The 19,655-nt window shown below is 47.3% G+C and overlaps 2 protein-coding genes across 4 annotated transcripts in view; both read left to right on the forward strand.

Annotated features, from left to right (window-relative positions):
• NTNG2 (netrin G2) overlaps positions 1 to 19,655 on the forward strand; it is a 72,582-nt gene that overhangs the window by 47,810 nt on the left and 5,117 nt on the right. For all 3 annotated transcript variants that reach the window (XM_073313846.1, XM_073313845.1, XM_073313847.1), the window contains 2 exons: positions 1,260 to 1,432; positions 3,470 to 3,496. In XM_073313846.1, coding sequence (XP_073169947.1) covers positions 1,260 to 1,432; positions 3,470 to 3,496 — 200 coding nt within the window. The remainder of the gene's footprint in view (positions 1 to 1,259; positions 1,433 to 3,469; positions 3,497 to 19,655) is intronic.
• GFI1B (growth factor independent 1B transcriptional repressor) overlaps positions 15,306 to 19,655 on the forward strand; it is a 528,565-nt gene continuing 524,215 nt past the window's right edge. Inside the window, exon 1 of the mRNA XM_073313867.1 lies at positions 15,306 to 15,324. The gene's annotated coding sequence lies outside the window, so the exon portion shown is untranslated. The remainder of the gene's footprint in view (positions 15,325 to 19,655) is intronic.

Here is a 19,655-nt window from a genome sequence, read left to right on the forward strand (position 1 = left end):
TCTTAATTTTAACAACCTGCTTGGGGATTGAGGGTCGTGACTCATTAATATAAACACGAGCTATTCCTCTAATATCCTGTGTGTCTAAGGGCCCAAGATAGTTCAGAAGAAGAAAATGGCGGGGGGGGGCGGTTCTGGGTGATCTCAATGATTCTCAGAGTCAGCCTTCCCCTATCTTATCCCCCTAGGATTTCAGCATGGGAAGAACACGTGAAACTGGGGGGTCTGGTGTTTTGGATTGATATGGAGGGTTTATTTAACATCAGTCTGCCTTGGATCACAGGTGAAAAGATTTTGCTGATCTTCACTTAAGATTTGGTGATTGTTGGTGCGGTGGCATTGAATTCAGTGGTGTTGCACAGGGCATGAGTCAGCACAGAATTTAGACCTTAACATGTAGATAATGCCTTTCATCCAAGGATCTCAAAGCACATTATAAATAGGCCTCATAACATTACCCCCATTTCACTGATGAGAAGAGAGAGGCACAGCGTTAGAAAGTAAGGCCAAAGCTGGTTGCCTAAAGTCAGGCCCCTAAATCCATCTTTAGGCACAAATATAAAAGTGGCCAGAGATGCAGTTGCTCCATGAGTCTCCTGTCTCCTAGAACCTTGATCTTACCAGGCTAGGTTGTGCCATTCACTACTATGATTTATAAACATGGATAGTCCTGTCCTATTGCAGTCATGTGGTTAAAGGATGATACCGCTCACATTGGAAGAGATGTTTCAGATCCTCCATAAATAGGTGAATGAATCCTTGTAGCACAAATGCCAGACACAATAGGAACATGGGTGAGTGCCATGAAACCCTTGTCAGAGCTGCTGTGAAGGGGTAATTAGCTTGGATCTAATTCTGTACATTCAGCTACACAGCATGTCCATCTCAGCTGGGAGCGGATGGCTTACTGTCCTGAGAACATAAGAACAGCCCTACTGGGTCACACCAAAGGTCCATCTAGCCGAGTGTCCTGTCTTCCAACAGAGGCCAGTGCCAGGTGCTCCAGAGGGAATGAATAGGACAACTAATCATCAAGTGATGCATCTCCTGTCGCCCATTCCCAGCTTCTGGCAGAGGCTAGGGACTCTATCCCTGCCCATCCTGGCTAATAGCCATTGATGGACCTATCCTCCATGAATTTATTTAGTTCTTTTTTTAACCTTGTTATAGACTTGGCCTTCACAACATCCTCTGGCAGAGTTCCACGGTGGCATTGTGTACCATTCTACCTCTCTCTTTCTCTCATTTTCCTCCTACAGGTGTAAATGCAATCTCCATGCCAACCTGTGCTCCTTTAAGGAGGGCAGCCTGCAGTGTGAGTGCGAACACAACACCACTGGCCAGGACTGTGGCAAGTGCAAGAAGAACTTTCGTACCAGATCTTGGCGGGCTGGCTCCTACCTGCCTCTCCCCAACGGATCCCCTAACGCATGTAAGTCACTATACTAAACTGAGCCCGCACACTGGCCCTCTGCACAGTGCCTGCAAGTTAAGTGAGCACTGCTTCAGGATGCCTCCATCTGGAGTCAATGCACAGGTCTGCAGAAGAGGCAGGTTTGGTTTTACAGTGGAAGTGAACATTTGCTCGGTTCTCAGTGTGCACAGGAATTGATTGCTACGTGGGTAGATGGAAGGGGAGCTTGATGACTATTTGTAGTGGAGTGGCTGGAGTAAATGGATGTAGATGGACAGAATGGTATCCAGGCTCACAGATGGTTAGGTGTAGGCCCTCAGAGAGGTCCATGGCCTTGAATAGGCATTTTACTCTGAATTACTCTATGTCCCTTAAAGAAAACATCATCAAGCAACTGTGGGAATGTGTTTACCTTCAATTCAGTGCACAATAATTGCACTGAAGACTGAAGAACAGGAGGATGGAAAGGAGTGTTGGGTGCCCTATAGATTGTCAGCTGGAAGCTATTCATATGTACATCATGGAGTATCTGGCCACAGTGAAGAAGACAAAAGCGTTCCTGTTCCTCAGCACAGCTACAGTCCCGTGCAATTAACTGTCTGCTGCATTCGTGCTGTGGTACATGCTCACATGAAAACAAGAACAAACATCAAGGCTGTAAGCCATCATCATCATCATATGAGCACGGGAATGTTGGTGGAGGATGACACCAGACATAGTCCAATATCTCCAGGGTTATGTCCAGTTTACATTAGCAGGCTTGCTTAAATGTCACCGAGCCGCAGTAACTACTCCAGCCTTTTAAGTAGCAGCCTTGAGTGTTACCAAAGAGAATCCTTTTTTCTCTCCCCCTCCATTTCTGAAAGATTTATGTGCTTTAAGATGATCAAAGCTGAAATACAGGCTCCGAAGGCCGTGACAGGAATGTTTTGTGTTTGCCAGGGATGGTAGATGAGCTGGTTCTTTGAAAGAGAACAAGCTTGTCAGCTACCGCCAAGTGTCTGTGTTCCTTCAAAGGATCCTGGGAGAGGTTTTTTTTTTGGTGTTTACAGGGACAATGACATGCTATTCTCTTTGTCTTTCTTCCATCTCTCTCCATTTCTCTATCTCCCCTTCCTTTTTCTTCACTTTCTTTATCCCCACTTCTCTTCCCTCCATTTCTTGCTCTTTTGGACATCTGTCACTCATTCTTCCTTCCCTATATCTCCACTTTGCTCCCCCTGCCAGTACCCATCTCATCCTCTCTCCCTTCAACTTTCTCTCTGGCAGATTTATGGCCAACTTCTGGAGTAGAAGCAATTCTCCAAAGGCCTTTCTCATCAGTCGTCATAGCATTTTCATTGCTAGCCACCTTCTTTATGGTTGGGGAAACCTGACTACTGGATGTTTATCTCCACTGTAATATCTGGATTAAATGTGACCTTAAACAGTCTTCAAACTTTCCCCCCCACCTGTGACCAATAAACTAGCGGGGTTGGAAGCTGGCACCCTCAGCCTCACCCCTAATGAATATACAACTTAGAGGCAACTTCTTCCCACCAAAACCTCCCAGCCTCAGGTCAGATGCGGCTTCCCGTCTCCCCCAACCTCCATTGCTGGGTGTTCTGTTCCAACCTGAAAAATACCAGCCCCAATACAATCCACTCATGAGTCAGGGCCCGCGCTTTGGGAATGCAGCAGTGGCGATGTGGAGCAAGTGCCGTAGCAGCACTGACTGAGTTCACATCACACGGTTTCTCAGAAGAGACTATGACAAATCTCAAAAGCATACATGACCCTTATTGGGCATAATGGCAGGTCAGGAAAAGGGTTAAGAAGAAATTCTATTAGCAGTATGCAAGCTGGCTTTCCTCCCCGCCGCCACTGCGGGTAGATTTCAGCCTGTGCCTCAGAACCCAAACATTTTCAAGGCCACTGCTGTCTGGTCACCTCCACGATTTGCCTTAGGCAGCTTTTAAGATGCAGCAAGCGGGAGCAACTATCAGCAAGACTCCTGTTAATTAGCACAATGGCTTCTCGGCTTCTGCTGACCCTGTTTCTTTTCCTTTCCTCCAGGTGCAGCTGCAGGCTCGGCCTTTGGCAGTAAGTAAAAAATGTAACTGAACTGCTGGCATGTGACATCTTCAGCGCATGGGCCCTGTGCACATCACTTGGGAGACAAATGGTTCTTTTCTGCTCATTATCATCTGCCAGGCAATAAGTCTTCTTCTCTAATTGTCTCTCATTGTCTGTCCCATCAAAGAGCTTTCTATTTTCCTTCTTTGACTTCAGTAACCCCATTGTTTCTTTCTCTGGCATGGTTTCTCCCCATGAGGTTCGTTAGAGTGGCAACAGGAAAGGAAATAAAAAACAACACACTTCTTCAAAAACACCAATGATTGCAGTGAACTTTTCCCCCCAGTTTTACAGACTCCTGCTCCAAGGAGCTGTTTTTGAATGCTTGGATACGGCATTCAGTTTGGGTTACCTTGGGCCTATCATGCCATCCATTTAAAAATAAAAGTCTATATAAATGTAATATTTGAGGCACAAGCAATTGATTTCAGTGGGGATTTCTGCAGACCAAGCACCTTCAAACTTTGGGTCACCTCGAATATAGATCTGCATTTTGTGGCTCAGGTTACTCTCTGAAAACCATATGGTGAAGCTGGAGAGAACACAGTGGAAATGTGATGGTGAATGGGATAGATGGGCTTGTTTATGAGCATAGGGCAGCTAAAGAGGGATTATTTAGCCTTCACAGAAGACAAGAGGTGACCTGAATTAAGTATTTAAACTAGCTAAAGGTTATTATGAAATTAAACATGATAATCTGCAGTACATGAGGTTGTGGGACAAGCAAGGACTCAGGGATATAGGTTGAAGAATTTATATTCATTATAATCCCTCGCATTTTATTATTACTGGTCAGAGCAATGAGAATTGGAATAGAATGAATATTATAGTCAAATCATGGTATCAAGTAGTGTTCCTGGATTACTCCGTCATCCCTGGGGTAACTCCCCTGACTTTTCAGGAGTTTACCAGTGATTAATTTGGCCTATTTGTATTAAATAATCCAGTGTTAGCTTTTTGGAATTTATTAAGTGAAAGGGACGTCATTTGATTTTTATGATCACCTTTTTGTGGTCTGAAGGGAATTGTTTTGCTGATTAGGAGGTTTGCCTCGGAGTATCTTTGCTATCAGAGAGCTCAAATGTATAGGAGAGAGATGGCACAGCTATTGTCAAGCTTTCAGACAGGAAAGGCTTGTGTGGCCTGCTTCTGATCCCACATGACTGTGCAAATCCTACCTCTCTTTGCCTTTATCTATCCCGTCATGATACAGACTCTCATTCTCTCTTGTCCTTTTTAGGCTTAATTAACAATGAGTTAGTGATAAAGTTGTCAATATTGAAACCAACATCCGTGCCAACAAAGTAAAGTTATGTAGTAACCCAACCGAAACATGCACGCGCACACAGAATCTTCTTGGTCTCTCATCACAGATATAACACTGTCCCAGTGCTAAATTCTCTCTGGAATTGGTTACTCCCCCTCCCCCAAACCCAGCAGCTTCTTCTGTAGATATCCTGCAGCTTTTGGTCATCAGTGTCCCCAGTTCCTGGTAGGTGACGTACTCTCAGGAGTGAGGCTGTCCTTGTGTTCTGTAACCACCAGCTGAGGGCTGGTTTGTAGTGGTCACTGTTAATCCCCTTTGGTAGTGTACTGGATAAAGTCCCCGGGACAGCATGTTGATGTAATTTCTGTAGAGTGCTGGTTGGTGACTGCAGAATGGGAACCCATGGGGCCAGGTGAGAGCCATTCCCACAGGCATACTCTCAGGGCTCCGAGATGACTCCAGTAAGGAAGGAGAAATGAGCAGCTTTTGCTACTCCTTTATATGAATAGTAATGGCTGGAATTTACAGGGACTTAGAGCTAATTCTCTTCCATTAGATTCAGTGGGAGTTTTGGCATTGACTTGAGTGGGAGCAGGCCCTGTGTGCCTTCTTCACCATGAAAATAGATCATGGAGGTGCCCATGGGCTTAGGATTTTGTGTACCATAAGAAGCAACAGCGAGAGCCACAGAGACCCTCCAGCGCCTTCTTTCCACCTCTTTTCTTTGTTTCTTGTTAGCGTATGAACGACCACTGCAAGTTTCCACTACAAAACCCATTACCCCTACAACACCCAAAACTACAATCACCACTCCCACTAACCAGCCTGTCACCACGCAGCAGCCAGGTGGGTGCCAAGCTCCACCCCGCAAGGCAGATCCTACCCATGTTAGTACAGATAGGTCCCTTAGCTTGTTCCACTTCCTTATTTCTCTACCAGCTTTGCTTCACGCTGCAGCTCTTTGAATGGCAATGATTAGCTGTAAAAGGAAGATTATCTCCTCTGACTCCTTGTTCATCCATCTTGTAGGAGTTTCTGGGGACATGGATAAAAATCACACTGGATGGGTTGAGATCCTCCCAGCCAGCAGAAAGCCTAATTAATGTTCATCCCTAATTTAATTCAATTCAGGGAAAGGGCATCTGGGCCTTGAACATTAATAATACACAGATTCTTCCCTCTTCAGCAACAACAGTGAACCACAATCCCAAAGTCTGCTCCTTAGAAGAGGCAGGTTGTTGCATGACCCTTCATCTGTCCGTCTATCCTTTGCTGCTGCTCTGAGGTTATCGGAGCATCATTTCCCTTTGCCTCAGACCAGGAAGTAGAGGCCAGAGCTGGAATGTGGGGGAGTCTAAAGATATCATTTTGAAGTTTTTACTTTGAGAGCAGCCTTTCAAAGTCCTCCTGAGAATGAATAGCGGAGCCACAAAAGTCGCTCTTATGTGTGTACTATAATGAGGCCCAGGATTGTGGAGAAATAAATCTGAGGTTTTATTTGCCTGTTTCTTTACCAGAAAAGAACAAACGAACTTGACTCACCCCAAGCAAAGGGGCATGTGGGATTTAGAAGGCTGGTTTTGTGTCTCTCCTCTTTGCACAACTCTAATAAGGAGTTTTCAAAATGCAGGGGCAGGACCTCCACACTCCTACTTCTGCTTTGACCTTCCAGCAGAATGATGAAAATCGGCCTGAGTAGGCAGTTGAGGATTTTTCTTGCATCAGGGAATTCTCCATAGCATAATGCCATGGTCAGGGAAAGAGGGCCTGGCCTGAGCACTGCTGCATTCTAGTGCTTCCCCAGCTAATAGAGTGGCCCCTCAGGGCCCATTGCAGGGGGGTGTAATTTAGAGCAGCCCTAAGGGTGCTCTAAGCTGGGCCAGGAATTGAATCAGCTATCTTTGCTCTGCTCCTCAGCCTCTTGGGTCCTGTACCAAGCCCCTCTTGGCCAGACCTGAGGATATAATCTGTGAAATTTTACATTTGAAAAAGTGGATTTAGAGGGAAGAGCCATACTTTAATGATCATCAGAATGATTCCATAAAATGCTTGGGGACAGGCTGAACACACACACTGGAAGTCCCAGAACATTATTTCTTAATATCTTCTAGATTGCCCACTAGAGATAATTTGTATCACTTTTTTGTGGGGGGGAGGAGGAGGTTTGTTTGGTTTTTTTTAAAACTACATGCAGGCCTGGTTTCTCTCTTCTTTTGGAGAAGAGGAAATGAAATGTTTCTGCTGTTAGTTTACAGCCTCATGCACTTATTCTGCTGCTGTGCTTTCTGGATCTGATTTTCCCATGGGGACATTTTCCACCCACAGTACATTAGTAACAGTCAGTCTTCTGGGGGAGTTGCTGGAAGCCAGTTGAGGGAAAGGCAAAGCTTGATTGTGTGTGCAAGCTGGTGGATTCTTACCAGGCCTGGGGGGGTTCAGCAGATGATCCCTAACATGACTTAGCCCTGTGGCTAAGGTCCAGATCCCACAGCTCCAAATGTCACCATTGCCTGGTCGGCCAGAAGGACCCTGACCACCACAGAAGTGGGAAGGCGGGAGAAAGAACACCAGAGGGAATGTAGAAGAACTTATAAAGGGGGTGTACCTATATTTAGTTTATCATCATCTTCAGCTAAAGTCTTCAGTCCCATTGCCCTATAAATTCTCTGACCTCTCAGGCAAATCCATAGTTGCCTAGGGAGGTGGCCCCCAGCCTGTGCCCAACTCTCCCCAAACTCAGTATCTTACCTTTTCCCCAAGGGTGATAGTATCTTCTCTGGACCCTTTCTGAGCTCTTTTCCTCCCCTAACATAGCACTCCTTCAGCCTCCAATCTCCTTGGGTATTACCTCTCCTCCTCTCAGCCCTGGAATGAGTTTAGCTAAACCCCAGGCCCTGCCCACTCCCAGCAGCCTCTGAGTGGAGTGGGTAATTGGAGTCAGCTGCTTGGTTTTCCCCTCCTACCCACATGTGACAGTCCACAAAGCCACAGTGTGTTTATGCAAATATAGATATATTCATGGAGGCACCATGGTTTAGTGTTTACAATGGGGGTTTAGATGGATCAGGAAGCCTGGGTTCCATTTCCGCTAAGGCATTGTGTGACCTTGGGCTAGTCACTTCAGTTTCTTCATCTGTAAAATGGAAATAATACTTGCCCATCTATGCTAATATATATAGTGAAGAATGTGTGTATATTATCTACATACCTGTAATAATGAAACTTGGGTTACATATACGTAATATGTACCCAATGTCATGTGATTTTTATCCATATTTGACCATAGAAATGCTTTTGCATATAGCGCACGCGCGCGTGCATGTGTGTGTGTGTTAGAGAGAGAGGGAGCATCTTGCTGAGCATCTGTCCCTTATGGTGCAATTAATGATCTGCTGCCCTGGCTTCCTGGTATGCTTGGGGTCTGTCGAGGAGTGGGGGGGAGCAGAGGGGATGGGAGGGGAGGGAAGGGGGAGATGGCAGAAAAGCTGCATGTTTCTATTAGAGAGGGGTGAACAGCTCTGAGAGAAGAATCAAACCATCTTCCCCTGAACACAGGACCTTTGTCATTCTCTAGGCTGGAACCAGCCCCTCTCTGAAGGTTCTGGTTTACACCACTCACTTTTCAGTTAATGATTTCTCCTTTCCCAGGCAGTATCTGCAGCTCTAGGTTCTAATCCAGATCAGAACAAATGCCAACAATAAAACCTGTTCTCATGGCCTTTCTAGCCCCACAAGGCCCAGAGGGTTCAGGGTGACTCCAAAGCTTTTGAAGAACAACATCTATGACTGGAGGTTGCTGGGAAGAGAGGCTTAAACTATGATCCCAAGGGCTGCATGAGACTCCCAGCTGTTCTTAAACATGACCCTTCCAGAGAGTTGCCCATGTGTTAATGGCCTGTCAAAAAGAGCAGGTGACCTGTGACCCACTTTCTGTGCAAAACTGGTTTCTTCCATTGAATTAACTGGTGCCAGGCTGCAAAATTTGCAACACGACGTCCATGTTTCTAGATTGGGGTTGGCAGGGCTGAGCTTCGAGCCTCTTGTTCCCTCTTTTGTTCCTCTGCCTACTTAATGCGTGTCATTGTGATTCCATCTCGTGGTTGGTCCTGATGAGAAAAACAGCCTGCTACGGACTGACAGCTAACTGAGTTACTCCTCTAGCTGAAATGGCAAGGGTGTGAAAGTCCTGGACTTGATCCCCATGGATGGCTATGGCCTGCACACATGTGGCCACAATACATTACGTGTACATGACTAGGCCCATATAGGAATCAAAGACAAGGCCCTAATTCTGATTGGCCCTGCTAAATATGTTTAAAATCAGTGCAACTCTATTAACGTCAGTGGAGTTACTCCTAGAGCTGGGCCAGAACCCCAGCGTTCTCCACCTGCCCCTTCAGATGGGTTCAAAATCCAGGTCTGAATTTTGCTGCTCAGGTCCCAGCTGTACTTTAAACACAGCGTTAGCCACGAAGAAATTTATAAAGTTTCCTTTCAAATGCTTCCCTGTCTCTGTGCTGTTTCTCCTTCTTTTGGCATGTGTTCAGTTCTTTTACCCTCTCAATTTTTGCTTCCCACCCTGAGCAGTCACTGCCAAACAGCCAGCTGAGCTCCCTGCCTCTGTGCCTATCCAACAGACGCAGAAAAAAGCAGGTATTTAAAGCTAGACTGATTTTCCCCCCCCTTCCCCATTTGTGCTGTCATGTACTAGCTGGCAGCAGTCGGGAGAAGAATGTGGAACGTAGACTAGAAGAGCAGATTAGATTTGGTTTTGATCTTCAAGTTGCATAGATCCACTAGATGATTGCTCCTTTTAGCCGCTTGTATTGTTCTTTGTGGTCAAGGTGGAGCTGTGGTTGTGTGTTAGTATGAACCTCTTTTGTCTTTCATGTTGCCAAGGAGCAAATCCAAGATGGGAGGGGGAATAGCGTCCATTTAAAAACATAGGGATGTTGCCGGCACCCAGTGCCGAGGACACTCGTGGTCTTCCATCCCCTCGAGTTACCTAGTGGCCATGCCCCAGTGTCCCCAACAGGGACATAAACTAAACTCAGCCAAAGGACACTGAAGGGGAGAGACAACTAAAGGAAACTAAAGGAGTCAAGCTGAAGAGAAATTAATCAAGTGCTTTACTTAATCTGTTAATTTACCTTTCCTATTTCCTCATAGAAATTTGTCAGATTCCATCAGATTTTCTGCTTTCCATTGTCAGGCAGTGACATTCTTTCCCCAGATTTGGGGTGATCAAAAAACCCCAGCTCTCTCTACCTCTCTCTCTCTTTTTTTTTTTTTGGTTCATGGTCCAACCATCTCAATGGTATCAGTTCAGCTCTGGGAAAAGCAATTTGTTGGTTAACTGCTCTGACAGAGCCAGCAGAAGGAGCACAGAAGTGGAGTGCAAAACATCGGTTTTGTATAGGTTCTACATAAATATTAGCTACTCCACTTCCGTATTTATTTATTTTCTGTTGGCTTCCTAATGTTTGAACAATCCAGTTTCAGCCTTTTCTCAATGTGAGGCTCATATGCACTTAGCAAATGCTTCCCACAACTGAGAGAGTGTAAGAAACGTCCAATTTATTGGAACCCCCTTCCCCCAGTATAGACAAGACCTAGAACATGTCTTGTCTGCATTGAAAAAGCTCAGTGATGGGACCGTCCTGATTTTTGCTGTACTCTAATTTTAACTGAGAGGGTCTGGAGGAGAAATTTGTGTCTTTACCTCACACCCACCCCTGAAATGTAAAACCATCTGTGAATGTCACAAAGCTACAAGGGAAAAGTTCTTGGGATAAAGAGCATTAATAATTCTCCTGACTCTGTAAAGAGGAACAAGTGGAGGTGTGTGTGAATGACTAAAAAGCAAAATGCCTCAAGGGCTGTTTTTTTATTGTGACTAATTAAACCCTTGCCAATTAGTGAGGGGCTTTTTTCATATTCTCTTTAACACCATATTAATATCAATCGGCTTCCATTTTCCCAACGAAAAGGATACTGTCACCTACTTTTAGAGCTGGTCATATATTTCTTACTCTGCATTGTTTATAATCCCCTAATAGGGGCTGGGAAATCACATTTCTCTTCTTCTTGGGTTTGTTCTTTAAAATTTGGCAAAGATTGAGGGGTGTTTTTTTTTCTCCTCTTCCTTATGTTACTCAACTGAAGCTTGAAGTTAACAAGAGGGCTTTTTCATTTTACTTCCTGGTTTGTACACTCACAAGAATGAAGATTGTCAACAAAACTGTGGCACTAGGATTTGCTACAGACCCAGTGGGGAGGGCACACAGAGAGTTATTTTCAACGAGTGAGTTATTTACACAAATGGGCAGCCATCTTGTTGTTTTAATTTCTTTGCAGTAGTTTCTTGAGTTCTTTCACTGATTTTTCAGAAAATAGGCAAGGCCGAAGCACAGGCCTGGGAGTTAGGAACTCCCGAGTTCTAATCTTGCCTCTGATACCAACTTCAGGGGTACTGAACCTGGGGATACTTGGGGTCCACCAGCACCCCCTGGCTTGAAGCCATAATGGTTTCCAACAATGGTTTCTGCTTTCAGCACCCACACTATAAACACTGTTCTAGCACCCTGCCAATTTCCTGTAATTTTTGTCAAGCTACTTAGAGTCCAAAAATGTCAGACATGGGTGTGTAAAATTAGATGCCTAAATCCCTATCTAGACACCTAAACAACTGGCCTGACTTTGAGAAGGGCAGAACACCTGCAGCTCCCAGTGACCGTGTGTTGCAGTCGATCTCTACACTTTATAGCCCTTGGCTCTGCACTTGGTCAGTATCCCACAGTGCCTCTAGTGGCGAAGGCCTCAGAAATGAAGGAATGCCTGTGGTGGTACATACCTAACGTGGGTGGTGTCTGAAACATTGCAAGCTGCACAGTTGTATAGGTGCAGGAATAAGTCTGTGTCACTCCATTGAAGTCAATGGGGCTCTGCCAATTTATGTCAGCAGGAGATCTGGCCCTTCATCTCATAAACCCAAGGCTATTTCAACCCCTTTTGTAATGTGACTTTCTTATATTACCTCTGCAAGAATTCACCAGCTCATCGGCAGCTGCCCCACTGCAGGTGGGCGCCCCCCAGTCCAAGGCTGATCCTGGCAAAGAAGGTAGGAGACATGCTGCTGAACTGGTATAACAGGCTAGTACAGTCCACGTAGGGACTGATGCTTAGAAATTGCTTGTTACTAGAATTATAGCTCGGCTTTCCATGCATCTCTCTCTCTAGCCCAGCTAGGAAAGGCTCTGGTTTTGTCTATGCCCTGCACTCCACTGGTAATGTGAAGAAGCTAGACTGAGCCTCTGGGTTTAGTCATATACATGAAAGATGAAGATGATAAATGGTAGAAGAGATTGTTCTCAGCTTGGATCCTGGAAATCTAGTAGATTCTTGAGTTTGTAAACTGTGTTTGTAAAATGGAGTAACTTTGTAAATTGTCAGGAATGTGTTGTTTAGTGCATAGACTCTGTATGTTTCCTTGGCTTCTTGCCCTGTGCGTATGTGACTATGGTGCGCTGTATACACTACATGAGGGAATCTCAGGAGTTGGCATGCTGGGCTTTGGAGCCTGAGGCTCAGCTTACCTTGCCTAGTGCCCCTCCTTCCTGGTTCATACGGATATGCTAAGTGCTGGCAGCAGACTGGCAATATCCAACCCTGTTTCCCAGTCGATGAGCTCCTGACAAGTTCCTGCTGTATAAATTAGCATCCCTTTTAATATAGAAGGTAATGTGTATTAGCGTTGGGCCCACATGAAAACCAAAGATCTGGAAATGCGAGGGGTTTGGAATGGAGGGCTGGAATTCGTACCTAGTTCTGGAGTTCACTGTTGGTCCCTATCTCCATAACAATGTCAAGCCAAAAACCTGAAGCCAAACACTGCCCCAACTTTGGGGCATTTGAAATCTTTGTGGCTTGGGCCCAGCTCTAAACTACACGTAGATATGGTACTGTGTGTGGAGAGATGGATACATATTATCCATATCTATGCTAGATTGTGCTGATAGAAAGTGTACCAGATCTGTAGGGTCCTCCTAATGGCCTTTATGGAATAATTGGGACCCCGAGTTCTGGTTCTACCTTTGCATCTGCATCTGACCTTGGTTGAGTCATTTCCCCTCCCCCTGTCTCAGTTGCTTGGTCTGTAAAATAGATCTAATGATGTCCACCTTTGCAGGGTGCTTTGAGATCTATGAATGCAAAGCACTATATAAGTGCTAAGATTTACTATCACCTGAGAAGGTACATTAGAAGTGGCTGGGCTCCCAGTGATGTCTGACCACCGTGAGGGGGTTTCCCTCAGATCTGTGTTCTCAAATAGTCCCCCTGCGGTTTGTTCATCAGGTTTGAGTTGCTTATGTGAAATCCAGCTGATTCTGAGCTGAAGATATTTAAACAAAACAAGAAGAAAGTAATTGTCTTGCATTCTGTCAATTAACAGGGACAGATGCTTTCTTCTCTGGGTGGAGTTAAAAGTGTTTCAAGACCAACCTAAATTTCTACCACTCGGACTGTTGCCAAGTGAGCTAACAGGCATCCCTTTTGTTTAAGGAAGGAGTTAGAAATGGTGGCTAGAGGATCCTCTGTAGCTGGTGAGATTCAAGCCACAGCTTTCCTCTCCTGTATAGTCTGTAGAATAGCCATGCTGCCAGCCAACCCAGCAGCTCCTTGCATGAGGAAAGGTAATTTTACTGCTTCTAACCCTTGTTGAAGATCCTAATGTCCATGGAGCGATGATGGTTTTTAGAAATTGCGAGGGGGGGGCAGAGAAATTTGATACTGCTCACCCTCGGAGTCAATGTGTCTGACTGAATCAGCTCCCTGCACAGCCTCTATGAGGAACAAATACAGTATCTACATTAAGCTGATGTTTTCTTTGTTGGTGCCATTTCAAGCTGTTCGACGTCCAGCAAACCCAACAAGGCTTGGACCCAAACCTGTTCCACAGGAGCCTCCTGAAAACATCCGAGGTAAGGAGGTGCTCTCGGGCTCGGAGCCTGTGTCAAAGGGAAGCAAGGACAGAGCGAGGGGGTTCTCTTCCAAGGTCAATAAAATGCAGACGCATAGCAGTTATTAGAATGACTCACTAGGAGGAGCCGACAATGGGTAGCTAATTCCCAGGCGGACCATAAGAGATTCGGGCTAGACTAGCCCCTTAAGGCAACGAACGCTCTTCAGCCCGTATCCTGGAGCTCTTTCTTCGTAAGCTTGTAGGAACAATGGATGAAGACAGACTGGGATGGGAAGAAGGATGGTCTTGAGGAGCTGCAAGATCTAGATTCTCTCTCTGGCTATCCCACTGACTTAATGTGACCATATTCAAGTCACTTCTCTTTTCTACACCTTCAGTTTCCCCCTCTGTATAAAAGGGGGTGATGCAGCTTACCTTGGAGGGGTGCCTGTGATTCTACATCCACTCATGCTTGTGGATCACTTGGAGTGCCCTGAGTGGGAGATGCCAGAAAAGTCCCATTTTTTAAAATGAGATAAAGTTGGTGACCTTTCAACAAGCTTATTTAGAACCCACTGAGGGAGGAGGGGAGGTGCTTTCCCAGGTCCTCATACTGGTTGCCAGTAATATACAGGAACCAGTTCCCTCAACCAGCCTGATGCCCGGTTGGACTGGAGCTTTGCTTTCCTAGCTAGAAGCTGTGGCCCTGCACCCAGTTAACTGAAAAGATACCAGCCCCAGGTGCTGTATTTAGAAGAGATTTCACCAGCTGCAGCTGAGAATGCCACACGCCCCTCCCCCTGACCAATCAAATGGCTAGTTTAATTAGGCTAATCGGCCACCCTGGACTGACATAGTTAAGCCTAATTAGCTGATCCCTGGATTCTTAAACCTTCCCCCCAACCCCCCAGACAGTTTTTTTCCTTTGGGTTCCTCAGAGCCATAGGCGTCTAGCGAAAGCCAGTCTCCTTGCAAGCTGCAGCAACGGAGAAGCCGGGGGCTGATTTTTAACATGGCCTTGTACCACGCCTCAGCGGCTGAGGCTGTCTCAAGTGAGTGTAAAGCCCAACTGTGCACGCACCACTGCGCTAGCCTCTCGCACCCACTGTGCCCAGGTACAACTAACTGGCCGACAGAGACGTGAGCGCCCAGCCTGTGTTACAGACACTACCTCGCCCCAAACCTGGCCGAGCGTGCCGGCCTGCCGTGCTGCGCCAAACAGGGGCTTGGGGGGGGGGGGCGGGGAGGTGCCAGGGCATCAGAGTTGACTCTGGGATCTGGAGGTTCCCCGTGTGACCCCCCCCCAAGTATTAAGAAAGAAGGGAGGGGGGGGTGTCTCCAATCCCTCATGCTTCCTCCCCCACAAAGTGTTCATTCACTTTTCTTTTACTTAGGCTCATCCCTCTTTCAGGGAAATAGGCAGCCGGTGGGACTATTTCCCTCAATCCCTTACTAGGGGGTGGGACATCAGGGACCATCTCCTGCTATTTGCCTTGTTACCTCTGCAGCCCCCCCACCTCGCCACAAATTACATTCAGAACAGTCCTGTCAAAGGCCCCCCCCAAAATCAACCATAGTGTTTGCTGAGCCTAAATGCCACTGAGTTGGAGGGTTTCACGGCCCTGGGGACTGGCACAAAGGCGTGCAGGTGTTCTGGTGTGTGTAGGGGGCGGGGGGGGCTGCGTTCTGCTGGCTGCACTGCCCTTCATCCTGTGCCAATCCCCCGGCCTGGTGAGCAGCGACAGTGGGAGAAGAGGCCAGACAGAAGCACTGAGCTGAACTGCTCTGATCACAGCTGATCAAAAAGAATACACAGGCAGGATTGGGGCTCTGTCACCATGGAAACATCAGCCTAGCGAGGCTCCCCCCCAGGCTAAAGCCACCTGGCTAGGGGATAGGAAACAGCCCACCTGTTCAAGGGCTGTCAACTGCCTAAGGGCTCGCAATAGCTTGGGCTGCCTGCCAGGTTCACTTTTCTCTGATGGGGCTGCTGTTGAAACTAGTCAGGATGGAAACTCAGGCCCGCGGCACATGGCGAGAAGTAACAAAACGCAGGTGCAGAGGCACCTGGGAGACTCTGGTGACTGTCTGTTTGTTCTCTGCATGGACCAAATGATCGCCGGAAGCACTGCAGCAAACAGGCTGCCTGACAGAGCCTGGCTGCCCTCAGTGTGTCTTTTAGCCTTTCTTCTCGTCCTGGCTAACCCCATAGCTGTTCTCCAGAGGGCAGTATCATAAAGCACTGGAGAATGGGCTGCTAGCAGCAACCCTGCAGTGGCCCCCCCCAGCACCCCAGCCTGGCCAAGTGCTCCTTTTCTGTCATTGAGTAACTCTTCGCCCTCGCGTCGGCCACCTTAGGCTCAACAGGTGCTTTGCAAAGGCAAGTGAGTCCTCACTTAAAAGTTGCTGCAGCTGCAGAAACTGAGGCACGGGGCAATTAAGTAACTTGCCAGCGTTTTACACAATGGGCGTGTTACAGCAGGGGAAGGACCCTGCCGGGGGGCTGGCTCCCAGCCACCTTCTCTGAGCACTAGCCCCTGTCACCGGTGTAGAGGGTTCACCAGCAGCCAGAAGGCTGACCATTCCTCTCCATGCCCGGCCAATTGTTCCCTGTCACCAAGGCCTCATTATTATGATGTATATTGTGGTACTGCCTACCGTCCCCCCAGGCAGGACGGAGGCCCCACTGTGCTTGGCATCATACTGCCAGCAGCTCTTCGGGACAAGGCCTGTCTGGGCCTAAGAACAGGCCCCGGGCTGTGATTTGTGCTATGTGAGGCCTAGTGGTCTGGCTACACAGGCTGCGTCATCCCCTCCTGGTGCCTCTGTGGCTGGCAGCCCGATCCAGCAGCTGGCCCTGCCTGTAACTGGCACCTCATCCCGGCCAGTGCTGGGGATGCAGCCTGCAGTGTCCTCCTCCCCTCCAGTCTGCTGAGCTAAATCTAGCCCAAAGGCGCTGGGAGGTGCGTGGCTCCATCTGCCTGGTTGGAGAGGGCAGCTGAGAGGAGCTAAGCAGCTGCACCCATGCTATGCTGTTAGGAACATGCCTCTGAAGCGCTGTAAGGCGGGAGCTTGCCCTCGTGGGGGGTCACTGCCATTCTAGCATGATGCAGTGAAACAACATCCCTCCCCCTCTCCCCCTCAGAAAGAAGCACATCTGCTGAGAGACACAGCTTCTCCCAGGGATGGCAGAAATGAAGGGACGCACAGTGAGCCTTTTAGCTGACAGCCGCTGGGATGGGGTAGGGGTGTTACTCAGCCAGCATCCGCTGCTTACAAAATAACGCTCACTGGTGTCACTTTGCTGGTTGGTTCGTGATCGTCTATCAGTGGGCCATTTTACCTGGTGCTGCAGACACTCATCCTAGACCCTAGCAAGGTGGGAGGCTGAAGGGTCATAAGCGCAGCAATGGGTTGGGAGAAATGCGTGGGGATCTGTTGATTAGAACAAGGTATTGGGCATCAGGCCTCCTAGAGCCTATTTCCAGCTCCACACCTGATGCACGATATGATTGTGCGCTAGTCACTTAACTGCCTTGTGCCTCAGTGTCCCCATTGTAAGAGAGAGCTACCACCACCTACTGTACCTCCAAGGGCCTTTGGGAGGCTTTGCTAATGAAGATCTTGTAAAGTGCTTGGTGCTCCTCAGATGAAAGCCAGCTATGAAACCGCTATGCGCAGGAAAAACAGAGAGACAGACAGTGTGAGGCTGGGGCTTTTTTGCTAGTGAGCCGTTTGTAATTCGAGAGGGGTTAGGCTGTTTACTGTCAAATGAAAGAGGCTTGTCTCATCTCCTTCCCCTTCCCGCAGGAAACAAGTTAGTTGGGTTTTTTTCTTTTTAAGTCTATTTCAAGCATATTTGAAACTATACCTCACAGGGGCTCCTGCTCCAGCTCTTGCTGGCTGATTGACTGTTCTTCCTAAACAGAAATGAAGAGTAAAATTCATCCCTGTGCAGAGGGTCTGCAGGAGGCCCTGAATCTCCCTGACACCTTTGCACTGGGGTGAACTTTCCCCTTAGGGTACATGAGTGTGGACAGTACTTTGTTTGGCCTAAGAACTCCCATAGGGCAGGTAAGCGGTGAGTAGCTACACTACCTAAGGCTGGCACCAGCGTGAGGGGGACAGCCCTGGGACAAATGCAGCTCAGAGTGTTAGGGTCCCAGAATGCTTTCAATGGGTGGGCCTGAATTAGTGATTAGAACAGGTGACTCAGCCTTGGGATTCCCACTTCACCAAACCACTATCTCCCCCCCCGTGACTCAGTTTCCCCACCTGCAAAGTGGGGGATAACTGGCCCTTTCCCACAGCCTGGGCGTGTTGTGAAGTTTAATGTTTGTAAAGGAAAGTGGAATCCTTAGCGAGACAGCTCTGTAGCTGTGTTCACACTGGAAGCTCCTTGGGAAGAGAACGTGTCATCTTCCGCCTTGTGCAGCACGGAGCACAGTGTGGGCACTTGGACGAACATAGCAGTGTTAAGTTTATTACCTGATTTTTTGTTATAGCTCGCCCCCCACCCAGGCAGCAAACCTGTTTGTCAGCCTCTTCTCATCCCTGCTAGGGTTTAAAAAGGACAAAGCATCCCAGGCACTGAAACCCATTAGCCCTCGTTGGAAGCAAAGGCCAAGAATGTAATCGCTATGGTAATGCACTGAAGTACTGCTATAAAGGGCATGTTAGCAGCAAATGTTTCTCTCTGCTGGGACAGCTCCGAGTAAGTCCCCTTCTCGGGCTGCCCGGCTACTTACCTTCCACTGCTGTTGGGAATGCCCTCTCTCTTCCTGAGCATTGAGCTGTATCTTTTTTTTAATCTCACATGCAGCTGCTCCAAAGAGCAAACCAGGACACACAGCACGCTCTGCTGGCAAGAAGCAGGCAAAGACGCCAGGTACTTCCTGCTGTAGTACGTTAGCTGGCTGGTGGGGTAGTTTGGGTGCTGTTAGGAGAGCCCTGCCTGGTCCTAAGCCTTAGAGCAGTGGCTCTTTCAGTCTTAATTGGGTGAGGTAACACTGGGTAATATGGTCTAAATAATACTTAGTTCTGCTTTGAGTGTAGGGGACTGGACTAGAAGTCCTCTCGAGGTCCCTTCCAGTCCTCCACGTCTGAGTCTATAAATTGCTAACATCTTTTTGTATGCTATTTGGGGTGACCTACATTAAATGGAGTCCACGGAAAGAGGTATTTTTAAATGGTTAGACTTGTATATCTTTAGTCTGACTGTCTAACCTGATTCATTCCTCTACACGTAGGTAAAGCAGTGGGCAGGACCCAGGAACAATAACTCTGCTTTTCACTGAGCTCTGTGCAATAGAGCACTTTTATGGGTGGAATTTCTTATGCACCAAACTTTAGGGGGAAAAGAAAAACAAATGAGAAATGTAGAAAGCCACCAGCTGTCTTGAGCAGAAATAGATTTCAGCGATGCCAACGTGATGTTCTTGGCTTACTCCATTATTGTTCTAGCACCAGAGCTGCTCGCCCGCAGGGTAGGAAGTGAATGTGTGTTAAGTGATGAGAAAAAGCATGTTTTTAATTTTTCCAAGCGGCTTCAAAGATCTCCAAACTCATCAGGCTCAAATCTGGCTCTGGCCCAGTGGCACCTGTTGAAACATTTAGAGGTAAGAGGGAGAAATGATGGTTGGTGGGAAAACAGAAAACTGAAACTAAGACACTGCAAGCTTTGGAGGGACCTTTCTAACTCTGTGATCAAGATTTTCCTCACCTTTAAAAAACACAAACACCACCTACCTGGGTCAGGGAGATGTCAGACACTTTGAAGACTAGCAGTTACACTTGTCTCTGAATACATCTGCTATTTATCATAAGAAAGAATCCTTATGATAAAATAACCGTCACACACCTACAACAGCCACCAATACCCAATTAGAAGATTCCTT

This window comes from Lepidochelys kempii, chromosome 16 (genome assembly GCF_965140265.1).
Source record: "Lepidochelys kempii isolate rLepKem1 chromosome 16, rLepKem1.hap2, whole genome shotgun sequence".
Lineage (NCBI taxonomy): Eukaryota > Metazoa > Chordata > Testudines > Cheloniidae > Lepidochelys > Lepidochelys kempii.